General features: G+C 56.7%; 14 protein-coding genes across 14 annotated transcripts; 8 read left to right on the top strand and 6 right to left on the bottom strand.

Annotated features, from left to right (window-relative positions):
* Nucleotides 1–386: 386 nt before the first annotated feature.
* Nucleotides 387–1,642, bottom strand: C8Q71DRAFT_29949 (phosphatases II). Its single transcript, XM_047917648.1, has 5 exons — nucleotides 1,323–1,642; nucleotides 983–1,251; nucleotides 880–933; nucleotides 793–827; nucleotides 387–739 (listed from the first exon to the last, which is right to left on the bottom strand). The coding sequence occupies exons 1-5, from the start codon at nucleotides 1,385–1,387 to the stop codon at nucleotides 629–631; spliced, it is 534 nt and encodes a 177-aa protein (XP_047784909.1). The 5' UTR covers nucleotides 1,388–1,642; the 3' UTR covers nucleotides 387–628.
* A 762-nt stretch (nucleotides 1,643–2,404) lies between these two features.
* C8Q71DRAFT_731310 (Protoglobin-domain-containing protein) lies at nucleotides 2,405–4,019 on the bottom strand. Its single transcript, XM_047922164.1, has 5 exons — nucleotides 3,278–4,019; nucleotides 3,152–3,223; nucleotides 2,944–3,097; nucleotides 2,770–2,891; nucleotides 2,405–2,701 (listed from the first exon to the last, which is right to left on the bottom strand). The coding sequence occupies exons 1-5, from the start codon at nucleotides 3,668–3,670 to the stop codon at nucleotides 2,651–2,653; spliced, it is 792 nt and encodes a 263-aa protein (XP_047784908.1). The 5' UTR covers nucleotides 3,671–4,019; the 3' UTR covers nucleotides 2,405–2,650.
* Nucleotides 4,020–5,077: 1,058 nt separating this feature from the next.
* C8Q71DRAFT_719701 (uncharacterized protein) lies at nucleotides 5,078–5,596 on the top strand (the record flags this gene model as incomplete). The annotated part of the gene is made up of 3 exons (XM_047921315.1): nucleotides 5,078–5,101; nucleotides 5,154–5,375; nucleotides 5,474–5,596. The coding sequence occupies 3 exons, from the start codon at nucleotides 5,078–5,080 to the stop codon at nucleotides 5,594–5,596; spliced, it is 369 nt and encodes a 122-aa protein (XP_047784907.1).
* Nucleotides 5,597–6,114: 518 nt separating this feature from the next.
* Nucleotides 6,115–7,269, bottom strand: C8Q71DRAFT_719700 (uncharacterized protein; the record flags this gene model as incomplete). Its single annotated transcript, XM_047921314.1, has 3 exons — nucleotides 6,115–6,392; nucleotides 6,452–7,035; nucleotides 7,091–7,269. 3 exons carry the CDS (start codon nucleotides 7,267–7,269, stop codon nucleotides 6,115–6,117), a joined length of 1,041 nt encoding a protein of 346 aa, XP_047784906.1.
* A 270-nt stretch (nucleotides 7,270–7,539) lies between these two features.
* On the top strand, nucleotides 7,540–8,881 carry C8Q71DRAFT_793689 (uncharacterized protein; the record flags this gene model as incomplete). The annotated part of the gene is made up of 4 exons (XM_047925493.1): nucleotides 7,540–7,703; nucleotides 7,760–7,925; nucleotides 7,977–8,462; nucleotides 8,513–8,881. The coding sequence occupies 4 exons, from the start codon at nucleotides 7,540–7,542 to the stop codon at nucleotides 8,879–8,881; spliced, it is 1,185 nt and encodes a 394-aa protein (XP_047784905.1).
* A 435-nt stretch (nucleotides 8,882–9,316) lies between these two features.
* C8Q71DRAFT_29568 (uncharacterized protein) lies at nucleotides 9,317–10,497 on the top strand. The gene is made up of 3 exons (XM_047917618.1): nucleotides 9,317–9,858; nucleotides 9,927–10,213; nucleotides 10,267–10,497. The coding sequence occupies exons 1-3, from the start codon at nucleotides 9,694–9,696 to the stop codon at nucleotides 10,409–10,411; spliced, it is 597 nt and encodes a 198-aa protein (XP_047784904.1). The 5' UTR covers nucleotides 9,317–9,693; the 3' UTR covers nucleotides 10,412–10,497.
* A 415-nt stretch (nucleotides 10,498–10,912) lies between these two features.
* On the top strand, nucleotides 10,913–12,252 carry C8Q71DRAFT_29591 (Quinolinate phosphoribosyl transferase). Its single transcript, XM_047917620.1, has 5 exons — nucleotides 10,913–11,274; nucleotides 11,339–11,479; nucleotides 11,549–11,733; nucleotides 11,789–12,049; nucleotides 12,107–12,252. The coding sequence occupies exons 1-5, from the start codon at nucleotides 11,063–11,065 to the stop codon at nucleotides 12,208–12,210; spliced, it is 903 nt and encodes a 300-aa protein (XP_047784903.1). The 5' UTR covers nucleotides 10,913–11,062; the 3' UTR covers nucleotides 12,211–12,252.
* On the bottom strand, nucleotides 12,079–13,895 carry C8Q71DRAFT_29655 (amidohydrolase 2). Its single transcript, XM_047917626.1, has 4 exons — nucleotides 13,451–13,895; nucleotides 13,329–13,393; nucleotides 12,850–13,270; nucleotides 12,079–12,795 (listed from the first exon to the last, which is right to left on the bottom strand). The coding sequence occupies exons 1-4, from the start codon at nucleotides 13,643–13,645 to the stop codon at nucleotides 12,295–12,297; spliced, it is 1,182 nt and encodes a 393-aa protein (XP_047784902.1). The 5' UTR covers nucleotides 13,646–13,895; the 3' UTR covers nucleotides 12,079–12,294.
* On the top strand, nucleotides 13,826–15,940 carry C8Q71DRAFT_29537 (uncharacterized protein). The gene is made up of 8 exons (XM_047917615.1): nucleotides 13,826–13,999; nucleotides 14,056–14,346; nucleotides 14,401–14,575; nucleotides 14,631–15,133; nucleotides 15,187–15,203; nucleotides 15,261–15,474; nucleotides 15,527–15,610; nucleotides 15,664–15,940. The coding sequence occupies exons 1-8, from the start codon at nucleotides 13,964–13,966 to the stop codon at nucleotides 15,844–15,846; spliced, it is 1,503 nt and encodes a 500-aa protein (XP_047784901.1). The 5' UTR covers nucleotides 13,826–13,963; the 3' UTR covers nucleotides 15,847–15,940.
* Nucleotides 15,941–16,066: 126 nt separating this feature from the next.
* On the top strand, nucleotides 16,067–17,314 carry C8Q71DRAFT_852601 (uncharacterized protein; the record flags this gene model as incomplete). The annotated part of the gene is made up of 3 exons (XM_047926840.1): nucleotides 16,067–16,473; nucleotides 16,522–16,713; nucleotides 16,765–17,314. 3 exons carry the CDS (start codon nucleotides 16,067–16,069, stop codon nucleotides 17,312–17,314), a joined length of 1,149 nt encoding a protein of 382 aa, XP_047784900.1.
* A 502-nt stretch (nucleotides 17,315–17,816) lies between these two features.
* Nucleotides 17,817–21,351, bottom strand: C8Q71DRAFT_29526 (exocyst complex component Sec10). Its single transcript, XM_047917614.1, has 15 exons — nucleotides 21,210–21,351; nucleotides 21,071–21,146; nucleotides 20,859–21,022; nucleotides 20,739–20,808; nucleotides 20,480–20,688; nucleotides 20,327–20,425; nucleotides 20,147–20,265; nucleotides 19,913–20,087; nucleotides 19,504–19,860; nucleotides 19,166–19,443; nucleotides 19,038–19,115; nucleotides 18,753–18,988; nucleotides 18,480–18,690; nucleotides 18,364–18,426; nucleotides 17,817–18,311 (listed from the first exon to the last, which is right to left on the bottom strand). Exons 1-15 carry the CDS (start codon nucleotides 21,267–21,269, stop codon nucleotides 17,873–17,875), a joined length of 2,634 nt encoding a protein of 877 aa, XP_047784899.1. The 5' UTR covers nucleotides 21,270–21,351; the 3' UTR covers nucleotides 17,817–17,872.
* A 228-nt stretch (nucleotides 21,352–21,579) lies between these two features.
* On the top strand, nucleotides 21,580–24,365 carry C8Q71DRAFT_697133 (rRNA processing/ribosome biogenesis-domain-containing protein; the record flags this gene model as incomplete). Its single annotated transcript, XM_047919948.1, has 10 exons — nucleotides 21,580–21,867; nucleotides 21,924–22,094; nucleotides 22,146–22,537; nucleotides 22,587–22,674; nucleotides 22,727–22,830; nucleotides 22,886–22,963; nucleotides 23,016–23,311; nucleotides 23,367–23,624; nucleotides 23,692–23,915; nucleotides 24,084–24,365. 10 exons carry the CDS (start codon nucleotides 21,580–21,582, stop codon nucleotides 24,363–24,365), a joined length of 2,181 nt encoding a protein of 726 aa, XP_047784898.1.
* A 74-nt stretch (nucleotides 24,366–24,439) lies between these two features.
* C8Q71DRAFT_29459 (uncharacterized protein) lies at nucleotides 24,440–25,506 on the bottom strand. The gene is made up of 4 exons (XM_047917610.1): nucleotides 25,102–25,506; nucleotides 24,857–25,049; nucleotides 24,689–24,792; nucleotides 24,440–24,633 (listed from the first exon to the last, which is right to left on the bottom strand). Exons 1-4 carry the CDS (start codon nucleotides 25,396–25,398, stop codon nucleotides 24,514–24,516), a joined length of 714 nt encoding a protein of 237 aa, XP_047784897.1. The 5' UTR covers nucleotides 25,399–25,506; the 3' UTR covers nucleotides 24,440–24,513.
* C8Q71DRAFT_29473 (uncharacterized protein) lies at nucleotides 25,507–26,892 on the top strand. The gene is made up of 3 exons (XM_047917611.1): nucleotides 25,507–26,075; nucleotides 26,132–26,523; nucleotides 26,575–26,892. Exons 1-3 carry the CDS (start codon nucleotides 25,615–25,617, stop codon nucleotides 26,799–26,801), a joined length of 1,080 nt encoding a protein of 359 aa, XP_047784896.1. The 5' UTR covers nucleotides 25,507–25,614; the 3' UTR covers nucleotides 26,802–26,892.
* The last annotated feature ends 1 nt before the right edge of the window (nucleotide 26,893 follows it).

Genomic DNA, 26,893 nt, shown 5'->3' with positions numbered 1-26,893 from the left:
ACCTCCGGAGCGCCCGCAGCCGCTATCCCGGGCCGCGTCACTCTGTCCACTGTACACCAGCACTTCGTTACGACTCTAGCACGTACGAATTGATAGATCTGAGTACAATAGCTAATGTTCAGATCGTGTCGACAAAAGAGCCATATTTTACATACACGACGGCTTGCCCTCTTCGTATTCAGCTGGGGTTTTACACATTCGGCTGAACAACCTGCATAGTCGCTGAAGATTTCGTCGCGCCTGACAACTGGGCCGGCGCGCGTCGTTGTCAGGGCAAGCGCTCACACCGTGATCCCGAAATGGCAACTGTTGAGGTTGACCATCATCAACGTTGCAACGTTCAAACGTTCACCGGCACCCTTGACTACATCGCAGGGCATACGCAATTCGGTAATCAAATAATCTATAACGTTGGAACGGAGTGCTACTGCTAGGACGGTGATGTAGTCTCTATGTGACTGGGGGAGGAGAACAGGATTGTACAGATGCGGGTAGATCGTTCTACCGTAGTTTCGAATGCGGCGGTCTATGGTACGCGAGAGCGAGGAGAGCACTAACAGCACAGGTGAGATACAAGCTCTAGGGAATTGGTGCTACATATTGCGCTGTTGTGTTGCTGGGAAATGATCTAGGAAGAAGTGTTCTGGAGAGTGCGTTGGATCCGTTGGCGCCACTTCACGTAGATACCCTCCTGGGGCGACGGCGCGTAGCGGCAAAGTTCGAAGAGTACGAGTTGTTCCTGTGATAGAATTAATCAAATGATACGAGCAGAGCAGAACAAGTGGACCTCACCATGAATCCTGGATTGATCCACACCTGCTCGCGCGCTTGATACGCAAGCAGTCAGTACGAGTCGATGAGTCGAAGAAGACTGCTCACTCTTTCTAATCTCTGCGACCGCGTCAGTGGGGCTAATTCTCCTGGAATACATCACTACGCGATGTTAGCGACTGGACGATTGCCGATCACGATATGCGCTTACAGTACGCAGCGATGACTGCTGCACTGCGCGAAAGGCCCTGGACGCAGTGCACAAGCACAACTCCCCTATAGCTCAGGGCGTTGTGTATGAACTGACACGCCGACGGTAGGTGAATCAACAGGTCAGCGTAGTCCATGTCTTCAACAGGGATACGCAGATGCTGGATGCCGGACGCGGGATTGTCTGCCGGAATAGGCTCTCTGCCAAGAGACACTATGTGCGTGATGCGCCTGTCGGACAACGTTCGGGGGGAGATAGCAGCATCGAGGCTATAAAGATCGGGTAGAGAGGTCAGCCCCATATAGGTGATGGTCGCGGAAGGGCAGTGTCGGCTACTTACGTCCCGAGAAACAACCTTTCCTCCAGGCCCGCAATCGTGTTGATCTTTCCCCAGCTGGTAGACATCTTCGCGGCTTCGTATCACGAACAGGTTCGTCGGCGAACCCGTCCCTCTTTGGCTGCTGCATTTTGTACGAGTCCGCCATGCATAGCGGGCCCACAGAAATGCCGTCCGTGAATGCATAGCGTGCTCGCTGTCTGTATGCTTCCGAGCTAGGGGCCACAACCGTTGGGCACTGGCAACGTCGATGGCGGTGAACACAGCGCCCGAATGTGGTACAAGTGCCCGGAGTTAAGCCCACGTGACCGCGCGTCACCGTCCTAATCTGGCGTTGAGTCTGCCCGGCCGCTGCTCGCAGCCCATGGCTGTGCCCCGTCGCAAGTGCCGCAATGGGCGAGAGGTAGCCCTCTCTGTACTCGTCTCCTCAACACCACAGTAGTCTATAGCAAGATGTCACGTCAGTGGGCAATCATGCATAAAATTCCTGTGGCTCTGACCGTTTAATAGCGTCACTGCGCTTCTGTGGGCGCACTATCACTGCGCAAATCCCCCTAGCATTTGGCAGGTCGTATGCAATGTCCACACGCTACACTTGGCGTCGTTCTTCGGACAGTCTGCCTGTGGCACCGACGCTGTGAACGGCGATGTGTTCGCCAGGTGTGAAAGAGCGGATATGATAGTGGCTCACCTCTGAGATTGCCTGTCGTAACGATCGGACCCGGGCCTCTGTTTCACCGTCTGAACAGAGTCGAAACTTGTGTGCGCGTATGCTCGGCCGTGGAAAGGGAGTATGACGACATGCGCACGAGCTATCAGTCGCGCAGGCACCGAATAGATCACTGCAGTAGATCGCCAGAACCGAAAGGATCCATGAAATTCGTTGACTCATCAGAGTGCGCACGTATGGCAGTTTCACACAAGATATCCGCGGGAGGGTAGGGACAGCATGTCAACGTGTCAACATGCTGCCAGGCTCGTCCATGACCTGTCAGAGGTGGCGGTGCAGTTGCCCGTAGCAACCAGACAGATAGTAAGTACTCCGACAGAGTCGCGGAACATGCCCGGGCGCTCCGTTGTGTACAGTCGATCGAGATCAGGAAACGTACGATCGCGGGATAGAAGGCACCAAGCCTCCGCCGATTGGGCGCGGGTACTGTAACTTAATATTCACTCGGGTACAGCGGAGTACAGCGGGCGCAGCATTCTTTCCACTGAACCATTACAGCGACAATCGATACATGACTTACATAAGACATAGGGTACACGAAACAGCGGGAGTGCATCGGAATTCCGTTCAAACATGGGGCTGTCGGGACCAGCATGACAGTTCATTCATCGATGTAGTGCCGGGCGAAGAGATCGTTTTGAATCCAGATGACCTGTATTGTAGAAGGAAGAAGGTCAGTCATGTCCGCCGGTCTACCGCACAGTGCAACAGCATCCTCACCTTATTGATCGCTGAGACAGCATCTATCTTCGTCTGCATGCTCGCTGTCTCGTCCGGTAGCCGCAGAATGGCCGTCTGCAGGACGTTTTGCACCACACTGAGGAGCAATGCGCAGTCACGGTCTACCCGAGAATCAGAACTTCCGTAGAGGCGAAATCGACATCGGAGACCCACAAGGTACATTCAAGGGTGCGATTCCCAGTGCTCTTTGATGTTTGAACGGCGAAACACCGGTGTGCATAATCCCGACCTTATCCATGTAGGCCCACGTCTTGCCTTTGGAGTAGTCGGCCGTCAAAACTCTCCGGGCCCACGCCTTCATGAAGACCTGGCATAGAAGAGTATCAGGACGGCGCTCATCCATGAGTTGGACCGCACCGACCTTTCGGAACACAATCTGTGCACTATCCAGTGTCAAGTCCTCCAGCTTCTCAGGCAGAGGCCCGTCGAAACCCTAGATAACGGACACTCAGCGACACGACCATTCATCATTCGAGAAGGGACATACCTGGTTCCGCGTCATGAACACCTTCTTGGTGATGTCGAACTCGAACAACTTCGAGTACAACTCGTCCACCATGCCTGGTATGACCGCATTTACATGCGGCGCGATCGAGGTTATGACGTCGGAGTCGTGCGAGCTGAAGTTGACGAAGTCGGTGAGATACGCGACACGGTCCTCCAGGGAGTTCTTCAGTAGTACTGGATCGATCTCCTGCACGAATACGGGGCAGCTGCTCGCAGAGGAAGTCGACCGAAGCAGCGTCGAAGACGAGTCCGTCGTGGGGGTGTTCGTGCGCTCGGAGCTGTCATCGAGCGAGGGCCGTTCCGCGAGGTGGCCATATTGGGCAAAAGGGCATGTTGTATCCCGAGAGTATGAGTCAAAGTCGAACGCGGACATGACGCAGAACCGTCACGAATACAGCAGATGGTTGAAATTGACTGGAAGCGGATTCTGAGCGGTGAAGACGGTCTCGACGACGCCTATGACAGCTTATATGTGGACTCATCGCCATCTGCGCGGAACATGCAGGACGGTTTGGCAATTGCTCATCGCGGTTCGACTTCGTTACGGGTCGAGAACCAGTATAATACGAGATAGGTGGACCCAGGCAAGACGAGGCAGATGTACGGGATCGAGACTGTCGGTGGTTGCCTAGCCATGCTCCTCAGGAGGTGGCAGCGATGGTTACCCCGACGTTGGTGAGGGCGCGGAGGCGAACGAGTCTTACCGAGACCCCGCACTCGGCCCTCGGCCAGCAGACGGCGCGCCCTTCATTTGTGGTATGAGGGACGTGATCGTGGAAGCCGCAGCCGGGACATGCCGGGTGGCGAAGCCATTCCAGCGCCCTCGGCCGACCAGTGCAGCAGCCCCGGGTACACCTCTTGCATCCTACTCTGATTTGCTCATTGCACTGGGCGGTCTCCTCGATGTGCCTTGGGGGCTTTTAGCGATATGAACACACCTGCTCTCTTTCGAACAGCCTGAGCCCTTCTTTCGTCACGTTGTCGATATGGTCGTGGGTCATGCATTCATGAACGACGGCACAGCACTCAAGTATTCAAGATCGGTCGGAGAGGAGTGCAATCAGAGGGCCATGCCTTTCGAAGCTGCTCGCAGTTCATGAAGATGTACACGGCCACCACAGTGCTCCAAGACATACCTCTACCGCGACTCATCGTATGCGAAGCAACTCCACATCCAGTGAGTGGTCGCATGCGGGGCAGTCCACTGCGCAGCCTTCGTCCGCAGAGGCGGAAGGGGTCAGATGGGTGTTCATATGGGCACGGTACGTACTGTTCTCGAGCGTTCCCGTTGGGCAATTCATTCGCAGAGCGTATGCGACGTCGGACTGAAGATACTTAGCTGAGCTGTGGTGGATGACGTCGTCTAGCGCTCCGGCCTCTACCGAGTGTGTACGACGACGACAAGATGGTCACAGTCTCGAGCGATCGTCTGCGGCCACCGCGAGTCTGGGGTGCATTCTCGGAGGCTCGGCGCTGCACACGGGGCGGCACAGAGCGGACCCTTGCGCAGGAGCATGACCGCAACAGGCGCCCAGGGCCGGAGACGCGTCGCGCGTCAGTCACGTGTGAATCCGACTCTGGGCCATGGAGACCTGGACGCTGCTGTGTGCACGACAACAACGGATCCCTTCGCCATGAGGCGCCCCCGGCCTGCGTTTCTTCATTTCCACCCACTTAGGCATGCCCCTGCCATCCCCTTCCAGCGCGTCCTCCTGCCTATAAGTCTTCGTCAGCCTTCCGTCCGTCTTATTCCCCCACACTCTACCCTTGTCACATCAACATGATCGACATTACTTGGGATACTGTGAGTACTATATCTCTCCCTTTGTGCGTTCCCTACTGATCGATGCAATCAGCCCGAGACCAGCGGCCATAGTCGCAAGGCATCCACTATCCATGGCTGGGTGACCAAGATGCGTGGCACGCTCGTAGACGACGAACGCATACGGAAGCAGGGCATTCGCGAGATGGAACATGCCCGCCGCATCCGGGAGTGGAAGAAGGAGAAAGGGATCGAGGAGCAGAACAACCTCCTCTTCTCCTTCGTCCCGAAGAAGCCGCCGCAGCCCAACAATCAGGTCATGATCGTCCGGCGGCACACGACTACGAGTGCTCGCCAGTCGAGCACGCGTAGTCCCCCCTCCCGCAGCGCTTCCCAACACCGGCGTCATGACAGCCGTCCCCAGCTCACTCAGAAGGCTTACTCAGCTCCGAATGGTCGTCTGCTCAGAGATGCGACGCGTTCGGGGACGACCTCTCCGCCGAGCGGCCAGCTGGTCAGGGCCGGAACGCAGGTTAGAAGGGATGGTACATCCGGGCACCGCTCGGAACACTCTCGCCACCACCATCGGTCTGGGTCACAGAGTACGCGTCAGGCGTCTCTGCCTCTCCCTGGCGGGAGCCATCAGCGATCTCAGAGCAGGCGTCAGGCCTCCTCGTCTGGAACACGGAGTCCTGGTGGCCGTCCCACCAAGCGTCATACCCATTAATCATCCTTCTACCCCGCCCTCCCCTCCACAGTCCATCCCGAGTTGTCTTTAATCGTATTTATCCACTACGCCGCCGGAGACGGCCCTTTTCCTCCTGTTCACTTCTTCCCCATGGATGATTGTCATGACGTTACGCTTTGTTATGTTGCGCAGTTTGCGCTTGTACTGTAGCACATTACTCGTATAATGACTTCATGACCTCTGTCGTAGGACAGAGGCGCCGTTTAGCTGCGGAACATGCTGCAAACGCAATGCACTTTGAATGAGCACTCATATACACATGGCGGCGCATGGGACTAGGGCAATACAGCGGCTAGGGTACCAAGGTTCACTCTGACCCATCAGAATCACCCTCTTCGACAGGAACCTGCTCCTCTTGCGCGACCGCTTTCTTCTTTTTCTTCTTTCTCCTCCGCTTCTTCTTCGACGGTGACGCTGGGGTGGCCTCCGCCTCCTGGGGAGGTCCAAGGAGATTCAGGAGGGGAGTCTTGGGCGTGTGTGCGGACTTAGACGGTGACGACGTTGTGGATGTGGGAGGTGGTGCGGTAGGAGATGGTGATAGTCGTCCTTTGTGGCTCATTGGTGGCCTCGTCGGTGATGACGGCACTGTGGCAGCTGCATGTTCGTTAGCATACTACACGTACGATCAGGCCAAGGTGACTTACGAGATTTTGCGCGCTCCGCAGGTGGTACGGGTTTCGAGGACGTTCCAAGACTCCCTGGAGTGTCAGCGGCGGAGTCATGGGTAAGAGCCGTGGGTTGCTCGGACGACTGCGTATTGTGGGGCAGCTTTGGTCGTTCGATGACGAGTTGGCTGACCGAGTGACGGTCCTTCTTTTTCTTTTTCTTCTTCGAAGATAGCGGTGCGGTCGGCGTCCCAGAATTGTGCTCGCCCTGGCCCTCGCGAAAAGGCGTCTCAGGAGGCACGGTCGTTGCAGCATTTGTGTCCTTGTCACCGTCCCTATCACCATTGAGCCTCTGGAAGCTCGGGTGTTCGTTGAGTGCCTTCGGGGTGTCCAGAACGCGCCTTTTGCCCTTGTCTTTGGGCGCGAAGGGATCTACCTTCGCCTTCTTCTTGATAACACTCGCCCGACTCTCCTCTTCGTCGTCCGAGGGCAGGGTGGCCGCAGGTACATCCTCCTCGCGTGCACGTTTCTTTCCCGCGGACGCGGTGAGCTTGCTCTTCAAGCGCGCACTGTCGCGGCTAAGCAGACTCGTCGACTCTGGGACGGCAGCACCGACGCCTAACCTGTACTATGCTAAGTCGTACCAGAGATATCTCTGCGAGCGGGTAGGTGACGTACCGTGGAGGTCTTCGCATGTACTCTGCTAGATCTTTTTCTTCGTTGCCACGAGACTTTGACGAGGGCAGTTTGCCCTCGGTGGGCTTCAACCAGGACGAGACTAGGTTCTGGGTGAATGCCAGAGACATGTCGACTTGGGCTTGGAGCGTCTCGAGACCGATGTCCTCGTCCTCTGCCATCTTGGCTGTATAGAGGCCAGGGAGACTGGCGCGTGAATGGGTGATAAGATCGACCTGCGCGACAGAAATGCAGATGAATATTGAAGTCGATTGTGGTTCCTCCTCGGGAGTCGAGGCAGACAGCCACAAGCGCTCGAGATCAAAGCTCTAAACAGACGCCCATAAGCGAGTTGCGGCAGTCATCGACCTGGCGCAATTGCCGTCTGAGGACTCTTCGCTCCCTCACCGGCCTCACCCCTTCAGCCAGTCCGATCACGTTCAAGGTACAGTATGTTTGCACTGTCGGCTGCTCCCAAAAGAAAGTACCAAGAAGCAGACATCTCGGATGAGGACGACGAGCCCTCCCTTGGAAGACAAGTGTTGCCCGTTGCGAACCTCCCGGCCAACTTCAATGGTGTACCTGAGGATGGGCTGCAGTACTTGTTCACAGTTCGGTGAGTCTGCTCAACGATTGTATGCTCCGGAATGCATCTGACGAGTTGTGCGTTAGACGTGACGCGCGCATGCGTCCACACATAACGAGAGTAGCAAACCCCTACGAGATCAAGGAAGAACAAAGAGAACCTAGTGTTGACGCCATGGACCCGGACCACCCTCTGTTACCGTCCGAGGAATGGCGAGATGTCTTTATAAGGCGATTCAAGAACTTCCGCAAGGCATGTTGCTTCCCTCTTTCGATAGCACGAAATGCTCACACATATCTGTAGAACTCTATGCAGCCCACAGTGGGCGCCCGTGCACCTAGCTCTTCACGTAAGCTTCTGCCGGACATGCGAGAGAGAGACCTGTGGTGGGCCTTCCTGACGGGCCAGCCCGCATCTGTATGGGACCCGCCCAAGAAGCCAAAGCAGCCCAAGAACAACAGGAATTGGAAAGGCCGCTCTCAAGGTTACAGCGTGGACACGCTCGCCTATTCTGATGACGCAGAGTCTTCGCAACATCTCAGCTACTCTCTCGAGGACGGACGCGTCTTTTCCACGTCGAGCAGCGAGATGTGGAGGGTCACGACCGACGGCGTCGAACTCACTAGTGCTCTCAACGCTACGGCATCACTCCCCACTCCCTCTGGCACGCCCGCACCACCGGATCGCCTGGAAGAGTCTTCTGGCAGTAACGCCTTCGCAAGTAGCTCCTCGTTAAACGCTCTCCATCCACCGGAGCCAACTCCAACCCTGATGCACCGAATAGACCACGTAAGTCGTGGTACATGCATGTTTGCATCGGGTAACTGATTCTTGTCTAGCGGTACGCGTTACATCTATTGATGTACTTTACCCATTGGATCAATCTGCGTCTCGAGCGAGATGCGGCACCCTCGCCGCACCTCGTAACGGAGGCGCACTCTCGCTGGATGTTCACGCTCCTCTCCCGTGTGGAGGACTACGTCTCGGCAGACGAGACAAGCCTGTTGCGGAGTCTCGCGCGCGCATGCATATCCCTCATAGAGGAAACGAGACGAGAGATCGCCGGCTCTTCAGGGGACACGTCTCCTGTTGAATCGTCACCTCTGGAACCAACTTGCTGGATGATCATAACCGCTGTGGTCAGCATTTGGGGCCAGAAAGACTTGTGGATGGACGCGGAGGCGATGTTGCGAAGACTGTCGGCATGATCACTGGGACTGTCTACATGTTGCGTGTCATTGTATTCCATAGTGCTGTATTGTGTCCTCACGCCGGATGATGACAGATGTACGACAGGGGAACATGCAGACACATGATGACGACTGCCCAACTTGGAGTTCCGCACGTCGACTGTTCCAGTCATGGTCTCGACCCAGACCACATCGCTTTATGGCTCGATGTTGATCGAGATGGACATCTTCCATCCCCTTGGACGGTCGCCCCAACTGGGTATCGCGCTTTTGGTCACGAATTGGGAAGCGAACAATCGATCCTCCTTGGCCAGTTCTGCGTCATGAGCCATTCCAGGGGCCCTCCATGGGTGCCGCTGGCCGCCTTGCTCAATAATGCCGGAAATTGCTTCGCCAAGCTTAATCAAGTCGTGCGCCACCGGCCCTGAAATCGTCGATGCCTGGAAAGGGCATGCCGGAGTGCGCGGCCACTTGTCGACAATGCTGTCCTGCTCGCCCTCGGGTAATCTGCTAGGATGTTACCAGCCTCCTGCATGAGAGAGCATTTCGGGGCGAGCGACGGGATGTCGAGCCCGCCGGACGTGGGCGGGATAGACCGGCGCCGTGTGAAACAGCCTGAAAACGGGCAGGAGACGCCGTGCTGTCACCGAGGGAGCGGTCGAGATTGGACCTGCGAGCGCCAGGCTCAAAAGGCGAGGACAGTGCACGTCGTCTCCCAGCTCTGTCCCCTAATTCCCAGCAGAGAATCCGTTCCCTACCTTCTCTATTCTACGGTCCTTTAACCCCGTCTTCACAACCCCTCAGTAACGCTCTCTCAAACGCTACATACCATGTTCGCCGTCGCCAGCCTCCTTGCCTTCGCCGCCTCCGCCGCCGCCCTCTCCGTCACCCAGCCCTCCAACAGCACCGGCTGGACTACCAGCGGCCCGAACGCGGTCACTTGGTCCTCTGTGTCTACGGACAGGAGCAACTTCACGGTTGTTCTCAACAATCAGGTGAGTTTAGGCAACTTGAACTCTTTTCTCCGCTCGTCCCCAGTATCTCACATCCATATTTTCTGTAGAACAGTTACCCTGCCTACACAGAGGTTCTTGACGCCCTTGTCGTCACCAGCGACGGCAGCGTCACCGTGAATCCGCCCAGCGGTGGCTGGGTCGCCGGCAGCGGCTACCGCGTCAACTTCGTCCAGGACTCGAACGATCTGAACGCCATCCTCGCTCAGTCGGAGGACTTCACCATTACTCAGAGCTCTTCGAGCACCTTCACCAGCGGTGCCTCCACTGCGTCCAGCTCGGCGTCGTCTTCTGGCTCTGTGTCGGTCACCGCCCCTGGCTCCTCGGCCACTGACTCGTAAGTATTCGTTCATCAGTCTGATGCGTATACAGGCTCAACGGTGTCTACAGGTCTGCCAGCGGCACTGACTCCTCTGCGGGCACCTCTGCTTCCTCTGCAAGCGGCAGCTCTTCTTCCACGAACGCCGCGCCTGGCCTCAACGTCCAGACCGGAGTCTTCGGTCTCCTCGCCCTCCTGGGTGTCGCCCTTGCTTAAACGGAGTAGACAAACATGGACTTCACCTCCCCACTAGCGTTACTCTTGGGCTTCTCGTTTTGTGACTACTGGACACTCTAGAATAACACGCGCTCCTATTCGTATAGATTGTGGGTATTATTTTGTGCCAATGTCTAGGACCATGATAAAAGCGCCTGTTGTTCTGTCTCTATGGACACTCTTGCGGTGCGGTATGATGGACGACATCTGTGTATACTGGTCAGTGTAGCAATCTGTATCAAGTACACAGGTCGCGTATGCCAGCATAGTTTGATTCGTGTTGCTTGCGGCCGCCCGCTGGTGGCTGTTTTCCGGTGGGATGTTTGCGCATGCCGACGATTCTTTTCTGTGCTCGTCCTCTAGGACCATCTCTGATGGATATCGACCGTGTGCGTACGATTGCATGGCTTTTGAGCATCATTTAAGTACGGCGACTCAGTGAGCTGTATAGGCGTGGCGCCGGCGAGTTGTTTAAGCTCAAGCTCTACTAGTAGATTGACAAACAAATGTCAAATTCCCAGTCCTAGTCAGCCTGCGATGCGACGCCGATGGCGCGAACGGCTGACTTAATCCTGACAGACTGAGAATGGGCCCTAGCAGCTCACCCTCTTCGCCCAGTGTCCTAGCAAGGCTGCCCTCGACTGCTGCAGCATGGCCGACCACAAGTACGAGCATCTTCTCCCGCCAAGCTGGAAGCCCCAAGTGACCGCTTGGCTCGCGGAAGACACGCCCTCCTTCGACTACGGCGGCTATGTGGTGGGCGAGGATCAGCGCGAGGCCTTCCTCTTCGGCAAGGGCAAGCAGATCGCGGTCCTCGCCGGTGCGCCGTTCTTCACTGAAGTGTTCGCGCAGGTCGGCTGCCAGTGAGTGTCCACGCCGATCCACGAGTCGTGTCCGCCTTGGTGAAGATCGCTGACGCGCGTGCAGGGTGGAATGGCACATGCAGGAGGGCGAGACGTTCCATCCCGTCAAGCACGTCGCCACAGTCCGGGGGAAGGCCCGGCATATTCTCCTCGGCGAGCGCGTCGCGCTGAACATGCTCGCCCGGTGCAGCGGGATCGCCACCCAGTACGTACGCGCCGCTTACCGTGCTGTCATTGAAGAAAACATGCTCACGCCGGGTTCACTGTCCGTCAGATCGAAGCGCGTGCTGGACCTCGCGCGGGGGTACGGATACAAGGGCATCATCGCGGGGACGCGCAAGACGACGCCCGGCTTCCGGCTCGTGGAGAAGTACGGCATGCTCGTGGGCGGGATTGATCCCCACCGCCATGACCTGTCCAGCATGATCATGCTCAAGGACAACCACATCTGGTCGTCAGGTGTGTGCGCGCCCGTACATTTTGATCTAACCCCAGACCTGATGCTTGGGAGCAGGCTCGATCACGGCAGCGGTTCAAGCCGCGCGCAAGGTCGGCGGCTTCAGCTTGCTTCTCGAGGTGGAAGTTGGCTCGGAGGGGGAGGCTGACGAGGCTATCGACGCGGGTGCTGACATCATCATGCTGGACAACATAGAGGGACGGCAACTCGTCGCCGTCGCGAAAAAGCTAAAAGAGAAGTGGGCGGGGAAGCGCAACTTCCTGTTTGAGAGCAGCGGGAATATCACAGAGGCGAATCTGCAAGAGAGAGCGGTCAACGGTGAGTAGTCCTGACATCAACGGCGATAGCGCAATGCTGAAACAGACATTGCGACAGACATCGACATCCTCAGCACCAGCAGTGTCCACCAATCCGTGCAGCATATCGATTTCAGCCTGAAGATTCAAATGCCGAAGGGCGGAGAAGCCACAGCAGTGTAGACATCAATAGATTGTAGAGTACTTGTTTATGCTTCTAGATATCACAATGTAGCAGTATGCGTGCGGAACACCCCCCTCGCCTGGTTATGCGTTCTGCAGCCCGAACAACGCGAGCGCATTTCCTCCTCTCACGCCCGCCTTATCCTCCTCGCTCCATCCATACACACCTTCGATAGCCTCCAAGTTTTCGAGCACACTCTTCCACTTGTCGGTCTCCTTCAGGGGCGGGAAGAACGGGTGGTCGGTCCCGAACATCATTCGCCTGCTCCCCAACCTCCTCTGCTCGACGCCTGCACCTGCCGAAGCCCCGGCGGAGGAGCCGTTCTGCGTGAACTTGTCTGCGCGGCCGATAACGTCACTGACGAAGCCGAGCTCCTCGGACCCGTACGCGACGGCGTCGAAGTAGAGCTTGCCGAGGTAGAAGCGGGCGTCGTGCTTGAGGCGCGAGGCGACGACGGGGTCGTGGTCGATGCAGGAGGCCAGACGGGAGGAGAGCTGGGGGAGCGCGCCGCCGGAGTGGGCGAGGAGCATGCGGAGGTTGGGGTAGCGGTCTAAGACACCTGATAGAATGAGGCGCGTAACAGCCTGTCGTACATGTCAGTCGATGCGTCTCGAGCGAGGTTGTACCAGGGGACTCACGATGGTGGTCTCGAAGGGGAAGCCCAGCGCGAGGGGTAGAACGTGGCCGTTCTCCTTGTCTCCCCATTCCTTGCCGTCGACACCGTAGTGCGGATGGAGGAAAACGACGAGTCCTGCTTTCTCGAGCGCCGCCCAGACCGGCTCGAGCGCGTCGTCGTCCAAGCCCTTGCCGAGTCCGCGCGAGCCCATGATGATACCCTTCAAGTGAGGGAGAGCAGAGATCTGCCGCACGGTCTCGAGCAGGGAGGTCGTCGTCACTTCCGGCACGAGGGGCAGGAGGCCAAAGCCGTAGAGTTGCTTGAGCGAGCTGCTCCTCACGTTCGCGGATGTAGAGCAGTACGTCTCGAGGTCATCGTTTAGCTCGTTTGCTAGTTGATGCGCCGCGGTCGCAGGCAGGAAATCCAGCCATGGGTTCGCGGAGCTGTGAACGGGAAGTTCAGTACGATAGAGAAATAGATGTGATTGGCCCTAATACCAGCCTCACGATGGATATATCGATCCCATGCTTCTCCATGAATTTGAGCTTCAGGTCCCGTTCATAGTACTGCACGCGTTTCATTCAGACCGGATAGATGCGCTACACGCTGCTTCGCGAACGCACCTGCGGTCCCATGGGACGACCGCCGCTCGGCTCAGCATCGAGGATGAGCAGCCTCTCCTCCGTGCCGCCCTCGGGGATGCTCCTCGAGAAGACACGGGGAACTGCGGTGCGGGAACGCAGGAAGGAGACATAGCGGGGGAGGTACACATGTGTGTGCACGTCGACGAGGAGGCCCCGCGAGGCAGCCGCAGCCATGTCCGGACGCGGAAGGCAGTCAGGAGGGTGGCCCAAGGGTGACCGGAAAGGACAGGCCAGCCTACAGACTGGGCCGGATGTGATACGATCTCAGATCGGCGCGCGCCATGCTCCCGCGATGTTGGGTGGTGTCAATGTAATCCGGCGCACCCGCACCGCGCTATCACATTGTCAATGGCATTCAGTGAGCGAAGGGGCTCCAAGGTTAAGTCGAGACTCAGGCGATCGGCGGCGAATGCTTTCGGACTGATATAGAGTACTCGCGCAATCCGTTGCGCTGCACCCCCGATACTGTCCTCCACGTCTCCTTGTAGTACCATGGCTGAGTCTGGGCTACGCGCAGTGCGGGACGAGGTATACTTCGCTGGTCGGTTGTCCGTTGAGTCGATGATGACGGACTCTCCGTGTAGTTGGCCGCAGCAGTGTCTACGATCTCTCGGATCAGTCAGGACTTGTCTGTAAACGTAGCGAAGGCGAACGGGGACGCGGCGTCGATGAGGACGAGGGTGGCGGAACTAGAGGCGGAGCGATCCTCCATGTTACTGCGCCTCCAAGCTATGGAGACGCGGAACGAGGAGCTTTGCGCGCGCCTTGAACAGAGCCAGCCGGAACTCGCCAGGGCGACCAGGGCCCGGGACGCTGCCGTGAAGAAGCTGCGGCTGATGCGGGATGTCGTCCGTGACCTCATCGACGAGCGCAGGGTGAGCGCAGGGCGGCGATCTTCCCATCCGAGTCGAGTTGAGCCTCTTGAGCAGGTCGCGGGGACGGCGGTGCACGCAGGGCGGTCGCATCAGTCCGAGCAGGCTGATCACCGCCGTAGCAACGGTGGCAACTCAGAAAGCTCTAGTGGCGAGTCCTGGGACAGTTTGCAGCTGACGGATGTAGGCGCGGAGTCCTCGATGAGCGAGGATGTCCATGTTGTTCCTGAGGGTCAGTGGTCTCAGCGAAAACAATAACTCGTTTGACTCTAAAAAGATTCGTTTAGTTTCCAAGCCAAGCACGCCGCTGCCGCGGCGGACATTGGTATTGTCAGATGCTTCGAATCAGAGTGCCCCCTCGAGGAAACGGAGTCCAAAAATCACGGAGGAGATCCCACCAGCAAGACGAGGAGGCACAGCGTCGTCATGGAGAGGCACAGTGTCAACAAACCCGACGAAACTTGAGGTTGCTGAGCAAAAGCCCGGGTCTGAAGAGCATCCCGTCAAGGTTGCCCACTGTGGTCCTTCTAGGTCATCTAGACACAACTCGAAGGGTGGACGGGTCGTCAGGATCCAACGTCAACCCAAGCAGATGAATGGACTCGGAGGTTTGGGCGATGGCGTTGATGATCCGACTAAGGATGCAAGTGACACGCAACCCGCCGGTCCTGTCACGATGGAAATTGGTTGGTATCTGGAGTACAGACACCCACCAGCGACAGCCCTTCGACCTCGAGGGCCGGTCAGCTATGCCTCGCTGGGAGTGCAATTGTCACTGGATGACGAGACGGTAATGTGGAACAGTTGAAATCAATCCTTTGCAACACTCACGCAAGATCACAGATGCTCCGTATTGAGAGGTGCGCCGACATATATAAGTCAGGGTCAGACTTGGTGACGGCTAATGATGTATACAGTCTGGAATCGTTGGGAGCACCGAGCATGCAGATCCATGTCTACCGAGACATGGCCTTCGTATGTCACCCAGTGGTCCTAGAAGGCCCGACATCAACATACCTGATCAGCTGGGGCAACGTGACTGTGAATGCAAATGTCAAGACGTACCTTACAACCGGTACTGAACGACCAATCGATGCCATATTCCAGTTGTTTATAAGAACCATGGGACAGGTCAGTGTTGTGATGCACCCCTGGGGTACACGTTCTCATTGTAGACCGTCAGGATGCCGCGTGGTACTACCTAGGTGCACACAAGTTGCTCGCGGTGGATGTGCCGTCGGTATGGCACACAAGGTTGCGTGACGAGGTGGGCATGAGCTATTGAAACAGACGGCTACATGTCGCTGAGACGATGCCTAGGAGAAGCGTGAGCTCGTTGCGGGCCTGGAGGAGCGATGGACATGGCGGGATGCACCGAATGCCGAACGGATAGCACATCTCATCGAGACGGGTGAACTCGGACAGTGCACGGTCGAGCTTGAGAGCAAGGGCTTGGAGGAGAGATCACAGGCGTTCGCGGGTCGATATCTCTCTCGGAAGTGATCACAGTGTACAGTAGCATCGTGGATGGGCCGGGGTAACAACAGGTTGTGAGCGGGAGTAACACGGATCAACAAGCGGCTGGTGGCGGCGGGGTGCCGGTGACGGCGGTCGCTTTCTGGTCGCTTCATCTGGCTTGACTTTGGTTTCACTCGTTCTTGTTCGTCTACCCTCACCCGGCCACCGTCGCCGCCGTCCTCCTCCCCCCCGCCCGCTCTCCGTCATGCGGTGCCCAGCGAGCCCTGCTCGCATCCTCACGCTCCTTTCTCTTGCCATCCTTTTGTCCCACTTCACGCTTGTCAACGCCCAAACCTCGACTACTACCGCACCCACCGACTCCGTGGTCCTCCCGACCCCCACGTCTTCCTCGACCTCGGATGTTTCTTCTGCGCCTGCCACCAGTACCAGCGAGACGACGTCAGTCAGCTCGGCCACAGACTCTGCTCCGTCGTCTTCCTCGGATGCCCCGCCGACCTCGTCCTCCTCTTCTCAGGATGTGTCCAGCAGCGCTACCTCTTCGTCTACCTCTGACGTCGCGTCGTCCTCGTCCTCGTCCTCTGTAGAGAGTACCTCATCCTCGAGCTCTTCGTCGTCCTCGTCGTCCTCGTCCTCGTCTTCATCGTCCTCTTCGTGAGTCCTCAATGTACGCGTCACGTCGCGTCCTGACAGCTCAGACAGGTCGTCCACCACATCTTCTACTCTCAGCTCTTCGTCCACGTCGAAAACGCCCTTCTTTGCCACCTCCACCCAGATGACTACAGCTAGCTACAAATCCGTCGCGACCGAGGGCATTGCTAGAACGAGCGCATCCTCTACTGTCAGCGTAGCGGGCGCTGCCTCCACCGGAAGTTCAGCATCATCTTCAAACGGGTGAGAATATTTATGGCATATGATCGTCTCAGTACTCACATTGCGGCATAGCTTCTTTTCCAACAAATCCGCTGTTGCAGGCGTGTTCAGCGTGGTCGGCATCATCGGCGTGCTGATCATTATTGCCATCGTCCAAAAGATCATCCGGAGCCGTCGGTCCCATCTCAACGACGAAGAGGACCAATACTTCGACAAGAACATCAGGCCCCCGGCTGACTACTCGGATTCGCCCCCAGCCAGCGAGCTCGGCCATGGTACACTCCAGGCGGTGGCTGACGACGCATATCCCGACCGCTCTACCCACTTCGGCATGCCGTCTGCCTTCGATGATACCCAGACGCGCGACTCGATCGTTGAATACGCCAAGGGTACCGCTATCGCCGCCGCTCGCCACCAAGAGGGACCGTACCAGTACCAGGAGGGGTCGTACCAGTACAGCGGCCAGACAGGTGCCTATGAGAACAACTTCACGAACGCGCATTACCAGACGCAGTTCGCGGACGTGCCGGGCAACTACGCATCTGCGCACCCGTATGGCATCGCCAGGCCCGAGACGGCGGCGCCGATGGCACACAACGGCTACCACGGGTACGCGCAATAGACGAGGACGACATGTGGTACGTCATCATCCATGCGTCAAGGTCACCGTGCGGCCCAACTCAAGACACTGTCGTCGCAGATTCTGAGTTCCTCCCGAACCGGCTCATTCTCCCTTCCACTTCGGTGTCAAGGCACGAGCTGGTCTTGTTTGATACTCATATTCTGTTTTTGTGGTTCAGATCTTGCCCTCAGTCGTCTTCTGTTGCGACAGGGATGTATTGGGTACGGTGCCACCATCACCCTTTCTTCCTGCTTGTAATGTGAGCTCCGCTCCGTGTCCAGATGTAGATGTCTGATGTACAAGAGTGTCTTCCTCCACGGCACCGTGTCGCTCTTGTATTGTCCATAGGTTTTCCCCTCCGTGGAGGGATTCACATTGCTAGCCGCACCCTTCCCTTAGCCATTAGCTACGTCAGAACGACTTTTCGTTTGTTTCATAAGTTATGATTATTCTTGACACTTGACGCATACACACAGGGTATAGCACAGCGTCAGGTCCCATGTAGTGACAGACGGACAGCATCTCACTGTAAGTAACAGTAGCACACATTATACCCCTTTACCCGGTGAATCTGGATGTGATCGAGCTCGAGAAGTTCGCGGCCGAGAAGTTCGAGGCGAGTGAGCTGGGGAGCGCAGGCATGGCGGGCATATTCATGTCGCGGATGCTCATGTCCCTGAGCGGCTCCAAGTCCTTCATGATCATGCTCAGACGGCCCATGCCCAGCCTGTCTTTGAGACCCTTGCCTCCTGATCCCTCGCCATCCTCGGAGCTGTCGTTGAAGCCCTTCTCGGCCTGGCCCCAGTCGCTGCGCTGCGCAAGATATGGGCGCAGCAAAGAGGAGTCGATGCGGCCGAGGTAGCCCTCGGTGATGTATGAGCGGAGGATGTCCGGCCGGACGAGGAAGACGTTGCCGAGCTGACGGATGAACTCGAAACGCTCCGTCAATGAGGGTATGGAGAACGAGCTGATGATGTCCTGGTAGGACTTCAGATCCCTGCGAGGGAAGCATCGTATCAGTTCGCATCATGACAGAGGCGGGGACGTACTTCGCGAGCATCAGACCACCGGTCGCGCTGACGGGGAACTTCTTGAGATGGTCGAGCAGCAGACTGTATGGGGCCCGTCGGCAATGGCGCTCCAGCATAATGAGCGGAAACCATACCTGTGGAACGCGATCCCGACCTCGGTGAGGAAGACCTCGAGGTTCTTGCCGCTCAGATTGGCTTTGGTCGCGTCGCGCACTTTCTCCAGCGTGTCGCAGCACGCGACGCACGGCTCGGTGTTTACCCTTGCGAACGACAGGTCGTCGTTTCTCGGCTTGAAGTCCGTCTTCTTCTGCTTCGTCAGCTGCGCGGACAGCCAGTTGATGAGTGCTACACGGCCACCCGCACACAACAATCAGTTTCAGGTTTGAAGTTGGATACGAGCAACTGACCATCTGCAAGGCGTTGCATGACATGGTTGGCAGCACCCTCGATTCTACTGACGGACTGGTTGTTGAAAACGACCATCTCCCGTCGCACGGTAACGGAGCTGCTCGCGAGAGGAAGTAGGGCCATGCTGACGTAGTGTTGCCAAAGGTGGCAAATCAAGTCGACCTCGTGGAGGACGGTGAGTGCTTGAAGGGAGGGTTCAGTCTTGGTGTCGGAGGGATCTATACGGCCGTGGGCACTAGGCCAAATCAGTCAGTGCAAACGACTTGACCGACTGAGATACTCACGTCTCCAAAGCAGTCTCGATGTACGCAGTACCGATAGCTGCCGAGAGTACCCTGAGCAATGCGAAGACATGCTTGGGCCTGCGGCGTGCATCAGCTCGACCGTCCTTCAGGATGAACGTCGCACGTACACGTCGCTCGACGGAGTCAGCTCCACGCAACGCCCGATTGCCTCCGCGTGCCACTTCAACATGCGCTCTGCGACCTGAACGCTGACCTGTCCATCTTCGTCTCGAAGAGGTTCCTCCGGTTCAGCCTTCGCCTGATTGCGGTCGCCACCACCTGCGAGGTTACCGAAGCGAGAGAAAACGGCGGCGGCTGTTGACGACGCGGTAGCACCACCGGTTGTTCCGAGCTGGTTTACCACACGGTCGAATACTGAGCTCTTTGCGCCCTTGTTGACTCTTGCCTATACAAGGAGCCAATGTTAGCTCAGTCGTTCAGTGGGAATCACGGAATGGGTGCTTGCATGGTATCGCGTGAAAACAGCCAGGTAACCCGCGTACAGCTCAGACAGACTCTTGCTCTCCCGCTCGAGATAGCGCTGCCCCTCCGTGTATGGGACGAACAGCTCCTCCATGGCCGTCTCGAGCATGGTGCTGACGGTCGCCGCAGTGCCTACAGCCGCTGCCGCCGCTGAGTTCAACATCCGGTTGAAATCTCCTGGGTCGGTGGGGGAGCGGGGGATGACGGAGGTCACCTCGTAAGCTTTGAGGTCTTCGACGAGCTGGGATGTCTGTTGATGGATGAGTTTAAGAATCCGAAGGAATGAGAGGTCGGTTATGTTGTTCCCTCTGTTGAGCAGCTGTTCCATGTATTGTTGAATCTACAGACGAGTGAGGATCGACACGCGATTGCGCTGGACTTGGACTACGTACGATTTGCGCAAAGACGCGCTGCAAGAAGACTTGCATGACGAAGGGAGGATTGGGAAAGACTGCCTGCACGATCTGTGCCTCCTGGCCGACGGTCGCGCGAATCTCACCAAACAGCTCGTGCAGCCCTGACTCATCGGTAGGTGGGCTTGAGTCCGGTTCCGGCAGAGCGGCCCATCTGCTCGTTTGTCAGTATGTAGATCGCAGAATTCGGAGTCTTCGTAGGTGCAAACTTACAGTCCCTCCTCCATTTGGCTACTTTCTCGTACTCGGTTGATGAAGAAGTCGTGTTGATTCACGTACACCTGTACGCACGATGCACCGCCATTGAAGTCGAGTAACGTTTGGGCGCAGTGCTGAACAGAGGTCAGCGTCAGGACACGGCTTTACACGTCTGTAAGTGAGGTTATCACATACATGCATCATCTTGGGGTCTCCTTTGCGATATGCACGATCGAACAGATGGAGCATGTCCTTCTCAAACTTCTCGCAGTACCTATCAATACTTTCCCTTGTCTAGGAAGTCGTGTTAGAAAGTAGCATGCCTCAATTGAACGGGGAACCATATACCTTGTCAGCATGCGGTAGGTCTACTTCTTTCGCAACGATGTTCAATCGCCTCAGGAGGACGGCAACCTTCCGTCTGCCCTCTTTGCCCTCTTTCTTCATGACGTCAAGCTGCGAAGTGTCATCCCTTGAGAATTGGTTGTAGAAGTCAATGAGGTCATAAGCCGCTTGAGCACGCTGTCGTTGCTGATGTACGGCTTCCAGCTGTTCACCTGGGGATCGTAAGGATGGAACATTTGGGTCTGAAATAAAGCTGCCTCACCGATCCTGATCGCAGTGCGCCCGACTTCGTTCATCTTAGTTTCCATGCCAGAGAACGTTTGGCCTACAGACTGTCCCCCTGTAAGCTAAGTAAGCGGAGAATCTAAGACGTGGCACACACCTCGAATCCCTTATTGAGATCGGTCATCTTGCGGGAGTACTCTCGCTCGGTCGTCCTGACAATCTTTTCCATCTGCTCCGTCTTCGCTTGCACATCCTTCCTCACTGCTATGAGCTTGTCCACAGCGGCTTCAAACGTCCGGATGAAAGGCTTTGGGTCGAATGCTGGAGGTAGTGAGAATCTGAAGCGCGTTCTCAGTGAATAACACATACGTCCAGCATCGGCTTTGGATTGTGTGATGAGTTTCTCTGATATTGACCCCACGAAGTCCTTTACGTCGAACTTCCCCTGAACACACGTCGAGTATCGAGTTTAAGTGGCCATCCATCTAGTGTGCCATGACTACCGTACCTCAAACGCTCCTAGCCGTAGTTGCTCCTGCACAGAAGGGTCAAGCGCGTCAAATGACATGTTTGGCGCGACCTCGCTACCAGTTATGCTAGCGTCGAGTGAGCAATGGGGCCAGCGCAATGGGATGTACTTAGTCGGGAACAACACAGCCGGCGGTTCGACGTCGGGGTCGCGCTTGTCCGGTCACTTACCGGTAACTCAAGACTGATCACGATACTCGGGCGATCTCTTGGACGCCGGAGAACTGCTCACATTTTGAGAATCTTTTCTGCGCCGGTGGCTGAAGTGTCCTTCGCCGCATAGGAACTCTACTGCTTCAGCTGTCGTGAGGCCCCTCAGGCTACGTGGTCGCCACTCTTCACGAGCCAGCATGGAAAGCGTACACCCACTCAAGGGCCTCCTGCAGCTGCAACTCGCTTCAGACGCGTCTGCGGTGCTGCACCTCCCATATGTCCTCGAAACCATCTCTGCCCAGCACTTCGTCCCGTCCCCGCACACTCAGAAATGGTGCACACGCGTCAACTCCCTCATACACTCTCGTGACCCCGGCGCACGATGGAGTGGTCTCTGCCTTGCGTTGCAGACATCCATTCACTCGAGGAGCCTCATGATGGAGTACGCGACCAGTTGGATTGGCGTTGCACTTCCGTTACTCTCAGTCCGTGTGTCCGATTCTGTACCTCGAAGTTGTTCTTACGAATATGATGTATCAAGAAAGACGAGCCTGTAACGAGCCTTAAGGCGGCCATCCGTTTGCTCCGACGCATATTCTCAAGCGCAATGGACGTTGCAGAGTTCCAGCGACAAATATGCCTCCCGAACGTCCCAAAATTCAGTGCCGCACTCATCCCATTGGCAGACAAACACACTGATGCAGATATCAAGGTGCGTACGCAATTCCATTGCTGCATTAGGACCAAGCCTCATTACCTACAGCTACTCGCCTTGAACACCTTGACGCACTTAGTGCCTCTATTCCCGACCTTGCATAGGAGCCTGCATCTATCTCTCTCGTCGGCAGCTCTTAATTATCTGAACGGCTCAACACCAAGGCCAACGCCAGCCCCGCTGACAACTGCCGCCTCACAACTCTATTCAATACTGCACGTCACCGGCGGAAAGGTCGGTGCTGCGAACGTATGGCGCAAGTCACTCGACGACACCTTGGGGTTTGCGTGGAACGCACTTGCCTGCATGCGGAAGACGTTCCAGCCTGCGGCTCACGGGCAGACTGCTCCCCCTCTCAGCAGCGAAGACCCAGTCGTGGCGATTCCCCTCAATCTGGATCGTCTGCGAGCTGCGGTACGCATCATGTGCGACATACTCCAGTGAGTTTTATCGCGACCTCGGAAGCTATCTTCGGCTGAGATTTGCCAGCGCCCCGACGTCGAGACCGGTGGCTGTCCCTGTTGGCCCACTCGTTAAGTTATGTCTGGCAATGCTGAGGTGCACGCCGGAACAGAAGGTCCGAGCCTTGCATTCGTATCCGTCGATGACCAGCACTCACAGCGATTTAGGGAGCAGAAGGACACATTGACCTGTCGACGCGCGCAATGGAGTTGGCGGTCATTCCTTCAATCTGGACTCTGGCATGCGAATTATTGCAAAGCGTTGCGGAGAGGTCAGCCTTGTGTGTATTTCGTCAGGGAAGAGCCGCTTACAGAATGCATCCCCAGCGTACATCGGCATCTGCTGCCTTACCTGCCGCAGCTCGCCTCACACCTTGCGTTCCACCTAGAGCAACAGCGCACACCGTGAGTGAGCCACATTTCATCTGTAGGCTCTTGGCTGAGATGCGTCGCTTAGGTCCGAACGTCTCAGTTTCCTGAAGGCGACTCATGCGTTGCTCACAGCGTGTCCCCATTTGCATGACACCATCACATCCTCGAGGTTGGCGAGAGCCGTTGCACCTGCACCATCAGTTCTTCTCTCGACGAAGTCTCAAGGGCAACAGGATGCAGGTGTCGGTGCTTCAAAGTCAAAGAACCGCAAGGGAAAGAAGAGGGCTCGTGGGTACGAAGGTGACGAAGTCTTCAACGTAGCAGCAGACGTCGTCTGCACCAGCGAAACGGATGGAAACGTCCTCCTTACGTCCATAGATGGTGATAATTACTCTTTCCCCAGCACGCGCAGGAGGGCTAACATACACCCATGCAGTCATTCGGTTGGTACTCCGAAATTCACAACTCCCTCCGGCAGTGCACTCCCTCTTGTCCCGGGTGCTCTTGGCAGTCTACGTCTCCCTCCCGCAGATGCAGCCCGCACTCGTGTCCGCAGACCTCTCCTTACATGGTAAGGTGCACGAGAAGGTCAGAGCGGTGTGCATCGAGCAGGCATCAGGCACTAGCAACGTGTTGAGCAAGAGCCTCGGACTGGTCGTCTCGGGCATGTCCCCCGGCCAGCACGACACGGTGAGTCCCGCGCCATGGCCTCGGTCTCCAGTTCATTTGACCAATGCGCGGCACGGTATAGGATGGCGCAGACATCATGCGGGACGTCGATCTTCTCCTGCACCCACGCGTACCGCCGCTAGTGCGATCGCTGCCTCACGTAGAGATGCTCTCCCTGTTTCGCGAGGAAGAAGGCGACGAGGAGGCGGAGATGCGCAAGGCTATGGGGCTGGCAACTGCGGAGGAAACTCTATCGACGCTACCATCGACTACACAAAATTTCGCAACGCCACCGGGACCGGCACGCTTTACCCAAGTCGCAGCGCATACGATATTGCCCGCTGTGGGGCGCACCGATCTTCTCAAGAACACTGCTACCCAAGGGCAGTCGCCGACGCCTGTTCGACAGCCCCCTCAGATTCCATCTGTCGCTACGAACTCAGCGCAGTTCATCGCGTCCTACTCATCGACAGGTCCGGCACAGATGGTCCCGGAAACATCCACTGCGCACAATACGGCCTCCTCTAGTCAACAACAGACCGATACATTACATGCACAGGGTCTTCCGGTCCCGTCGCATCCTACGCTGCCTACAGAAACAAGTACGACGTCAGCTCCCTTCACGCCCGTGATACAGCCATCGACAGCGTCTGTCCCCTCTGAGGTACGACCGCAGATGCAGGGGTCAGCGCCGATGGACGAGGACGACGAGGACGAGCCGATGCCGACCATAAACATGGACTCCGACTCCGATGCGGACAGCTAGCGGGCGGTGACGATCGTGGTTGATGATTCGTGGCACTAGGAGCATGTACTTGTCGCCATCCCGTACGAAGTTAACGCGTTCCCCCAATCGTGCCGCTGTCCTGTAGTGCACATGTATATCTTGTGTCGTGTCGTAGCCATTCCAATGCTCAAGTCTTGACGCGCTTCCGCCGCTGGCTCATATCGTCAACTTCCATGCTTCTGTCTTCGCCCTCGTCGTCAGACTCGGGACCCTGTCGGGGGTCTGTTATCCGTGTGATGTTGGGCAGCTATACATAATAATCGATCAGACAACAGTGTTTTGTTCGATAGTCAGAGACGCACCTGCTCCAGGAAAGCGTTCGCGATGGTGTTGCCGGGGTCGATCCATCTTGCGCGTTCAAAGTGTGCCCGAGCAGCGCTGATGAGGCCTGCATTCCATTGCTGTCCTAGTTATCGACGGGATCGGTGAGGAACAACATTCTGATGATATCACGACTAGACTGGGCGGACCCTGTTGTGTGCCGCCTTCTGAGGCTTGCGCGGGTTGAGAGAGGTACAAAGCAAGTAGGCCGGCGTACGTATGCATCACAGGGTTGTCGTGAAAGGGGAATAGCGGCAGATACAAGTCCAGCTCATCCAAGGCTCGCCTGTATTTTCCCGTCTGTATGAGTCGGAGGACAAGCTCTTTCAATATCATTTCTCTCTGCGAGGCAAATTTAGGGCGTCTCTCCGAAGGACTCGTTCGAAGGACTCACTTCGTCGGGATGCTGCCTGATCACTACACTCAGGAACGCGATGCGCTGGTCGTTCTCCTCGAGATCGTCGTCCCCGGCGTCGGCTAGGAGGGCAATCGCTGTCTTCCACATGTCCTTCCAGTTTATTTCCTTGCATCGTATGAGGATGGTCCATGCCCGCCGGGCGCGATCGTAGTCCTGCCGCTGGAGAGAAAGCTGCAAGATATCGATCAACCGGCGGATGTGCACCTTGCGCGCTGTTGTCGGGCGTTTGGCATTAGACGATGTAAAGAGGAATGTATGTTCGGCGCGCGACATGGTCTTGCAAGAATAAAAAATGAGTGGTTTGACGTTGAGTACGGACCGGAGGAGTCGATCAGAGCAAGCGCGCCGGCGGCAGACGCGTGATGCGATCGTGCGCTGAAGCTGCTGCAGACTCAGTCGTCAAGCCACCACCCTCGCATCTCCTCGCCCGACCTCCCGTCACAGTACCTCCCTCGTCTGTAATATTTCTGGCACCCTTACCCGGCCCCCATGGAAGAAGATCCCTTTGGCGCGGTCTGGGGCACCCCCGATCCCTCACCCCTGGCGCCAAAACCTATTGCGGCCGCTTTCTCGTCCGGCCCATCCGCGGATGGCTTTGACGATTTTGACGAATTCGGGACGCCTGCAGAGACGATAGCCACCTCTGGCACTGACGGTGACGACGATTTCGGGGATTTTGGAGACTTCGGGGAGGCACAGGATCTGGGCGAGGGTCCCACATTCGAAGAGGACGTAGCCTTTGGGGAGGAGGTGCGGATATCTGGTCCATCGACGTATGCTTCCGATTGGGAGCCTCTGCGCTTGCGCCCGCTACCATCCAGACGAGAGCTGCAAGAACACGTCGACCATATACTCGCGCCGTTATGGGCGTCCATTGACGAGTCGCAACTGACCGACGAAGACATCCGACAAACGGGCGGACTGAACCAGACACTTATCACTCCGGAGAGGTAAGTATCACCTTAAGCCATCATCCTTCCGTGTCTCAGGTCACAGACTACTCCAGTCGCCAGCTGTATAAGCTGCTGTTACCAAATGCCCCTCCCACGGTGCAGCCTGTCAATTGGACACGCTCGCGAATAAGGAGACGACACCTCATATCATTAGGCATCCCCGTCAACCTTGACGAGGTCCTGCCAAAGGCGAACGGCAAGCTGCCGACGCTGGAGATCACGACGCGACCCATGTCCGCACCTCCCGGGCCCCGTACAGCACCGGTGCAGAAGACTGTGGCCTCACAAAGCAGCTCGCGTGTTGGATCACGGCCGGGGACGCCAGTGACCAGTCTGCCAAACGCGGCGTCGATGTCAGCCCAGTCGGTGTCTACGCAGCTTCGCCTTGGCCCACGGCCAGAGCTAGACGAACGCAGATTGAATCAGTTGCTGGAACTCAATCCAAGTCAGTATACCTTTTGTCTTGTCTTCTCGCAAGCTGATAGCTCTTCCATAGACAAACTGACGTTGCAACCGATTGCTTCACTGGAAAGATACCTGACAGACCTACAATCGCACACGATGCAGGTCTCCACCATGCTCACACACTTGCTCCAGACGCGAGATGCGTTGAAGCAAGACTCGGAGACCTACAACAAGCTTATTGGAGAGCTGGTAGCAGATGCGCAGAAAAGGAGCACGGCAAAGCGCGTCGCCGGCGGAAAGAGGAGTACATTGTCTTAGGCTACGACCATACACACCCCACATACCATTTATTATTCGTTGCATTTGGACTTGATCGCTGCAGTTAGCTCAACGAGCTGTTAGGCTGTTAT

Source organism: Rhodofomes roseus (genome assembly GCF_022264815.1).
Source record: "Rhodofomes roseus strain CIRM-BRFM 1785 chromosome Unknown C8Q71scaffold_1, whole genome shotgun sequence".
NCBI lineage: Eukaryota > Fungi > Basidiomycota > Agaricomycetes > Polyporales > Fomitopsidaceae > Rhodofomes > Rhodofomes roseus.
Note: the sequence above shows the minus strand (reverse complement) of the source record. Positions and strands in the feature narration are given on the sequence as shown.

Coding starts and splice junctions, on each gene's coding strand:
- C8Q71DRAFT_29568 (XM_047917618.1), top strand. CDS start 9,694: ATGTTCGCCGTCGCCAGCCTCCTTGCCTTCGCCGCCTCCGCCGCCGCC. Junction 9,859..9,926: donor CGGTTGTTCTCAACAATCAG/GTGAGTTTAGGC, acceptor TATTTTCTGTAG/AACAGTTACCCTGCCTACAC. Junction 10,214..10,266: donor GGCTCCTCGGCCACTGACTC/GTAAGTATTCGT, acceptor CGGTGTCTACAG/GTCTGCCAGCGGCACTGACT.
- C8Q71DRAFT_29591 (XM_047917620.1), top strand. CDS start 11,063: ATGGCCGACCACAAGTACGAGCATCTTCTCCCGCCAAGCTGGAAGCCC. Junction 11,275..11,338: donor TTCGCGCAGGTCGGCTGCCA/GTGAGTGTCCAC, acceptor ACGCGCGTGCAG/GGTGGAATGGCACATGCAGG. Junction 11,480..11,548: donor TGCAGCGGGATCGCCACCCA/GTACGTACGCGC, acceptor ACTGTCCGTCAG/ATCGAAGCGCGTGCTGGACC.
- C8Q71DRAFT_29526 (XM_047917614.1), bottom strand. CDS start 21,269: ATGTCATTTGACGCGCTTGACCCTTCTGTGCAGGAGCAACTACGGCTA. Junction 19,444..19,503: donor CTGTTTTCACGCGATACCAT/GCAAGCACCCAT, acceptor CTCCTTGTATAG/GCAAGAGTCAACAAGGGCGC. Junction 18,312..18,363: donor GGTGGTCTGATGCTCGCGAA/GTACGTCCCCGC, acceptor CTTCCCTCGCAG/GGATCTGAAGTCCTACCAGG.
- C8Q71DRAFT_29473 (XM_047917611.1), top strand. CDS start 25,615: ATGGAAGAAGATCCCTTTGGCGCGGTCTGGGGCACCCCCGATCCCTCA. Junction 26,076..26,131: donor ACACTTATCACTCCGGAGAG/GTAAGTATCACC, acceptor AGACTACTCCAG/TCGCCAGCTGTATAAGCTGC. Junction 26,524..26,574: donor GTTGCTGGAACTCAATCCAA/GTCAGTATACCT, acceptor GCTCTTCCATAG/ACAAACTGACGTTGCAACCG.
- C8Q71DRAFT_29949 (XM_047917648.1), bottom strand. CDS start 1,387: ATGTCTACCAGCTGGGGAAAGATCAACACGATTGCGGGCCTGGAGGAA. Junction 828..879: donor GGTCGCAGAGATTAGAAAGA/GTGAGCAGTCTT, acceptor TTGCGTATCAAG/CGCGCGAGCAGGTGTGGATC. Junction 740..792: donor GGATCAATCCAGGATTCATG/GTGAGGTCCACT, acceptor ATTCTATCACAG/GAACAACTCGTACTCTTCGA.
- C8Q71DRAFT_29655 (XM_047917626.1), bottom strand. CDS start 13,645: ATGGCTGCGGCTGCCTCGCGGGGCCTCCTCGTCGACGTGCACACACAT. Junction 13,394..13,450: donor GTCGTCCCATGGGACCGCAG/GTGCGTTCGCGA, acceptor AAACGCGTGCAG/TACTATGAACGGGACCTGAA. Junction 12,796..12,849: donor TCCCCTTCGAGACCACCATC/GTGAGTCCCCTG, acceptor CATGTACGACAG/GCTGTTACGCGCCTCATTCT.
- C8Q71DRAFT_731310 (XM_047922164.1), bottom strand. CDS start 3,670: ATGTCCGCGTTCGACTTTGACTCATACTCTCGGGATACAACATGCCCT. Junction 3,224..3,277: donor TGTTCATGACGCGGAACCAG/GTATGTCCCTTC, acceptor TCCGTTATCTAG/GGTTTCGACGGGCCTCTGCC. Junction 2,892..2,943: donor CGCACCCTTGAATGTACCTT/GTGGGTCTCCGA, acceptor ATTCTCGGGTAG/ACCGTGACTGCGCATTGCTC.
- C8Q71DRAFT_29537 (XM_047917615.1), top strand. CDS start 13,964: ATGGCTGAGTCTGGGCTACGCGCAGTGCGGGACGAG. Junction 14,576..14,630: donor TGTCCATGTTGTTCCTGAGG/GTCAGTGGTCTC, acceptor AGATTCGTTTAG/TTTCCAAGCCAAGCACGCCG. Junction 15,611..15,663: donor ACACAAGGTTGCGTGACGAG/GTGGGCATGAGC, acceptor GACGATGCCTAG/GAGAAGCGTGAGCTCGTTGC.
- C8Q71DRAFT_29459 (XM_047917610.1), bottom strand. CDS start 25,398: ATGTCGCGCGCCGAACATACATTCCTCTTTACATCGTCTAATGCCAAA. Junction 25,050..25,101: donor TCAGGCAGCATCCCGACGAA/GTGAGTCCTTCG, acceptor TTTGCCTCGCAG/AGAGAAATGATATTGAAAGA. Junction 24,634..24,688: donor CGAACGCTTTCCTGGAGCAG/GTGCGTCTCTGA, acceptor TATTATGTATAG/CTGCCCAACATCACACGGAT.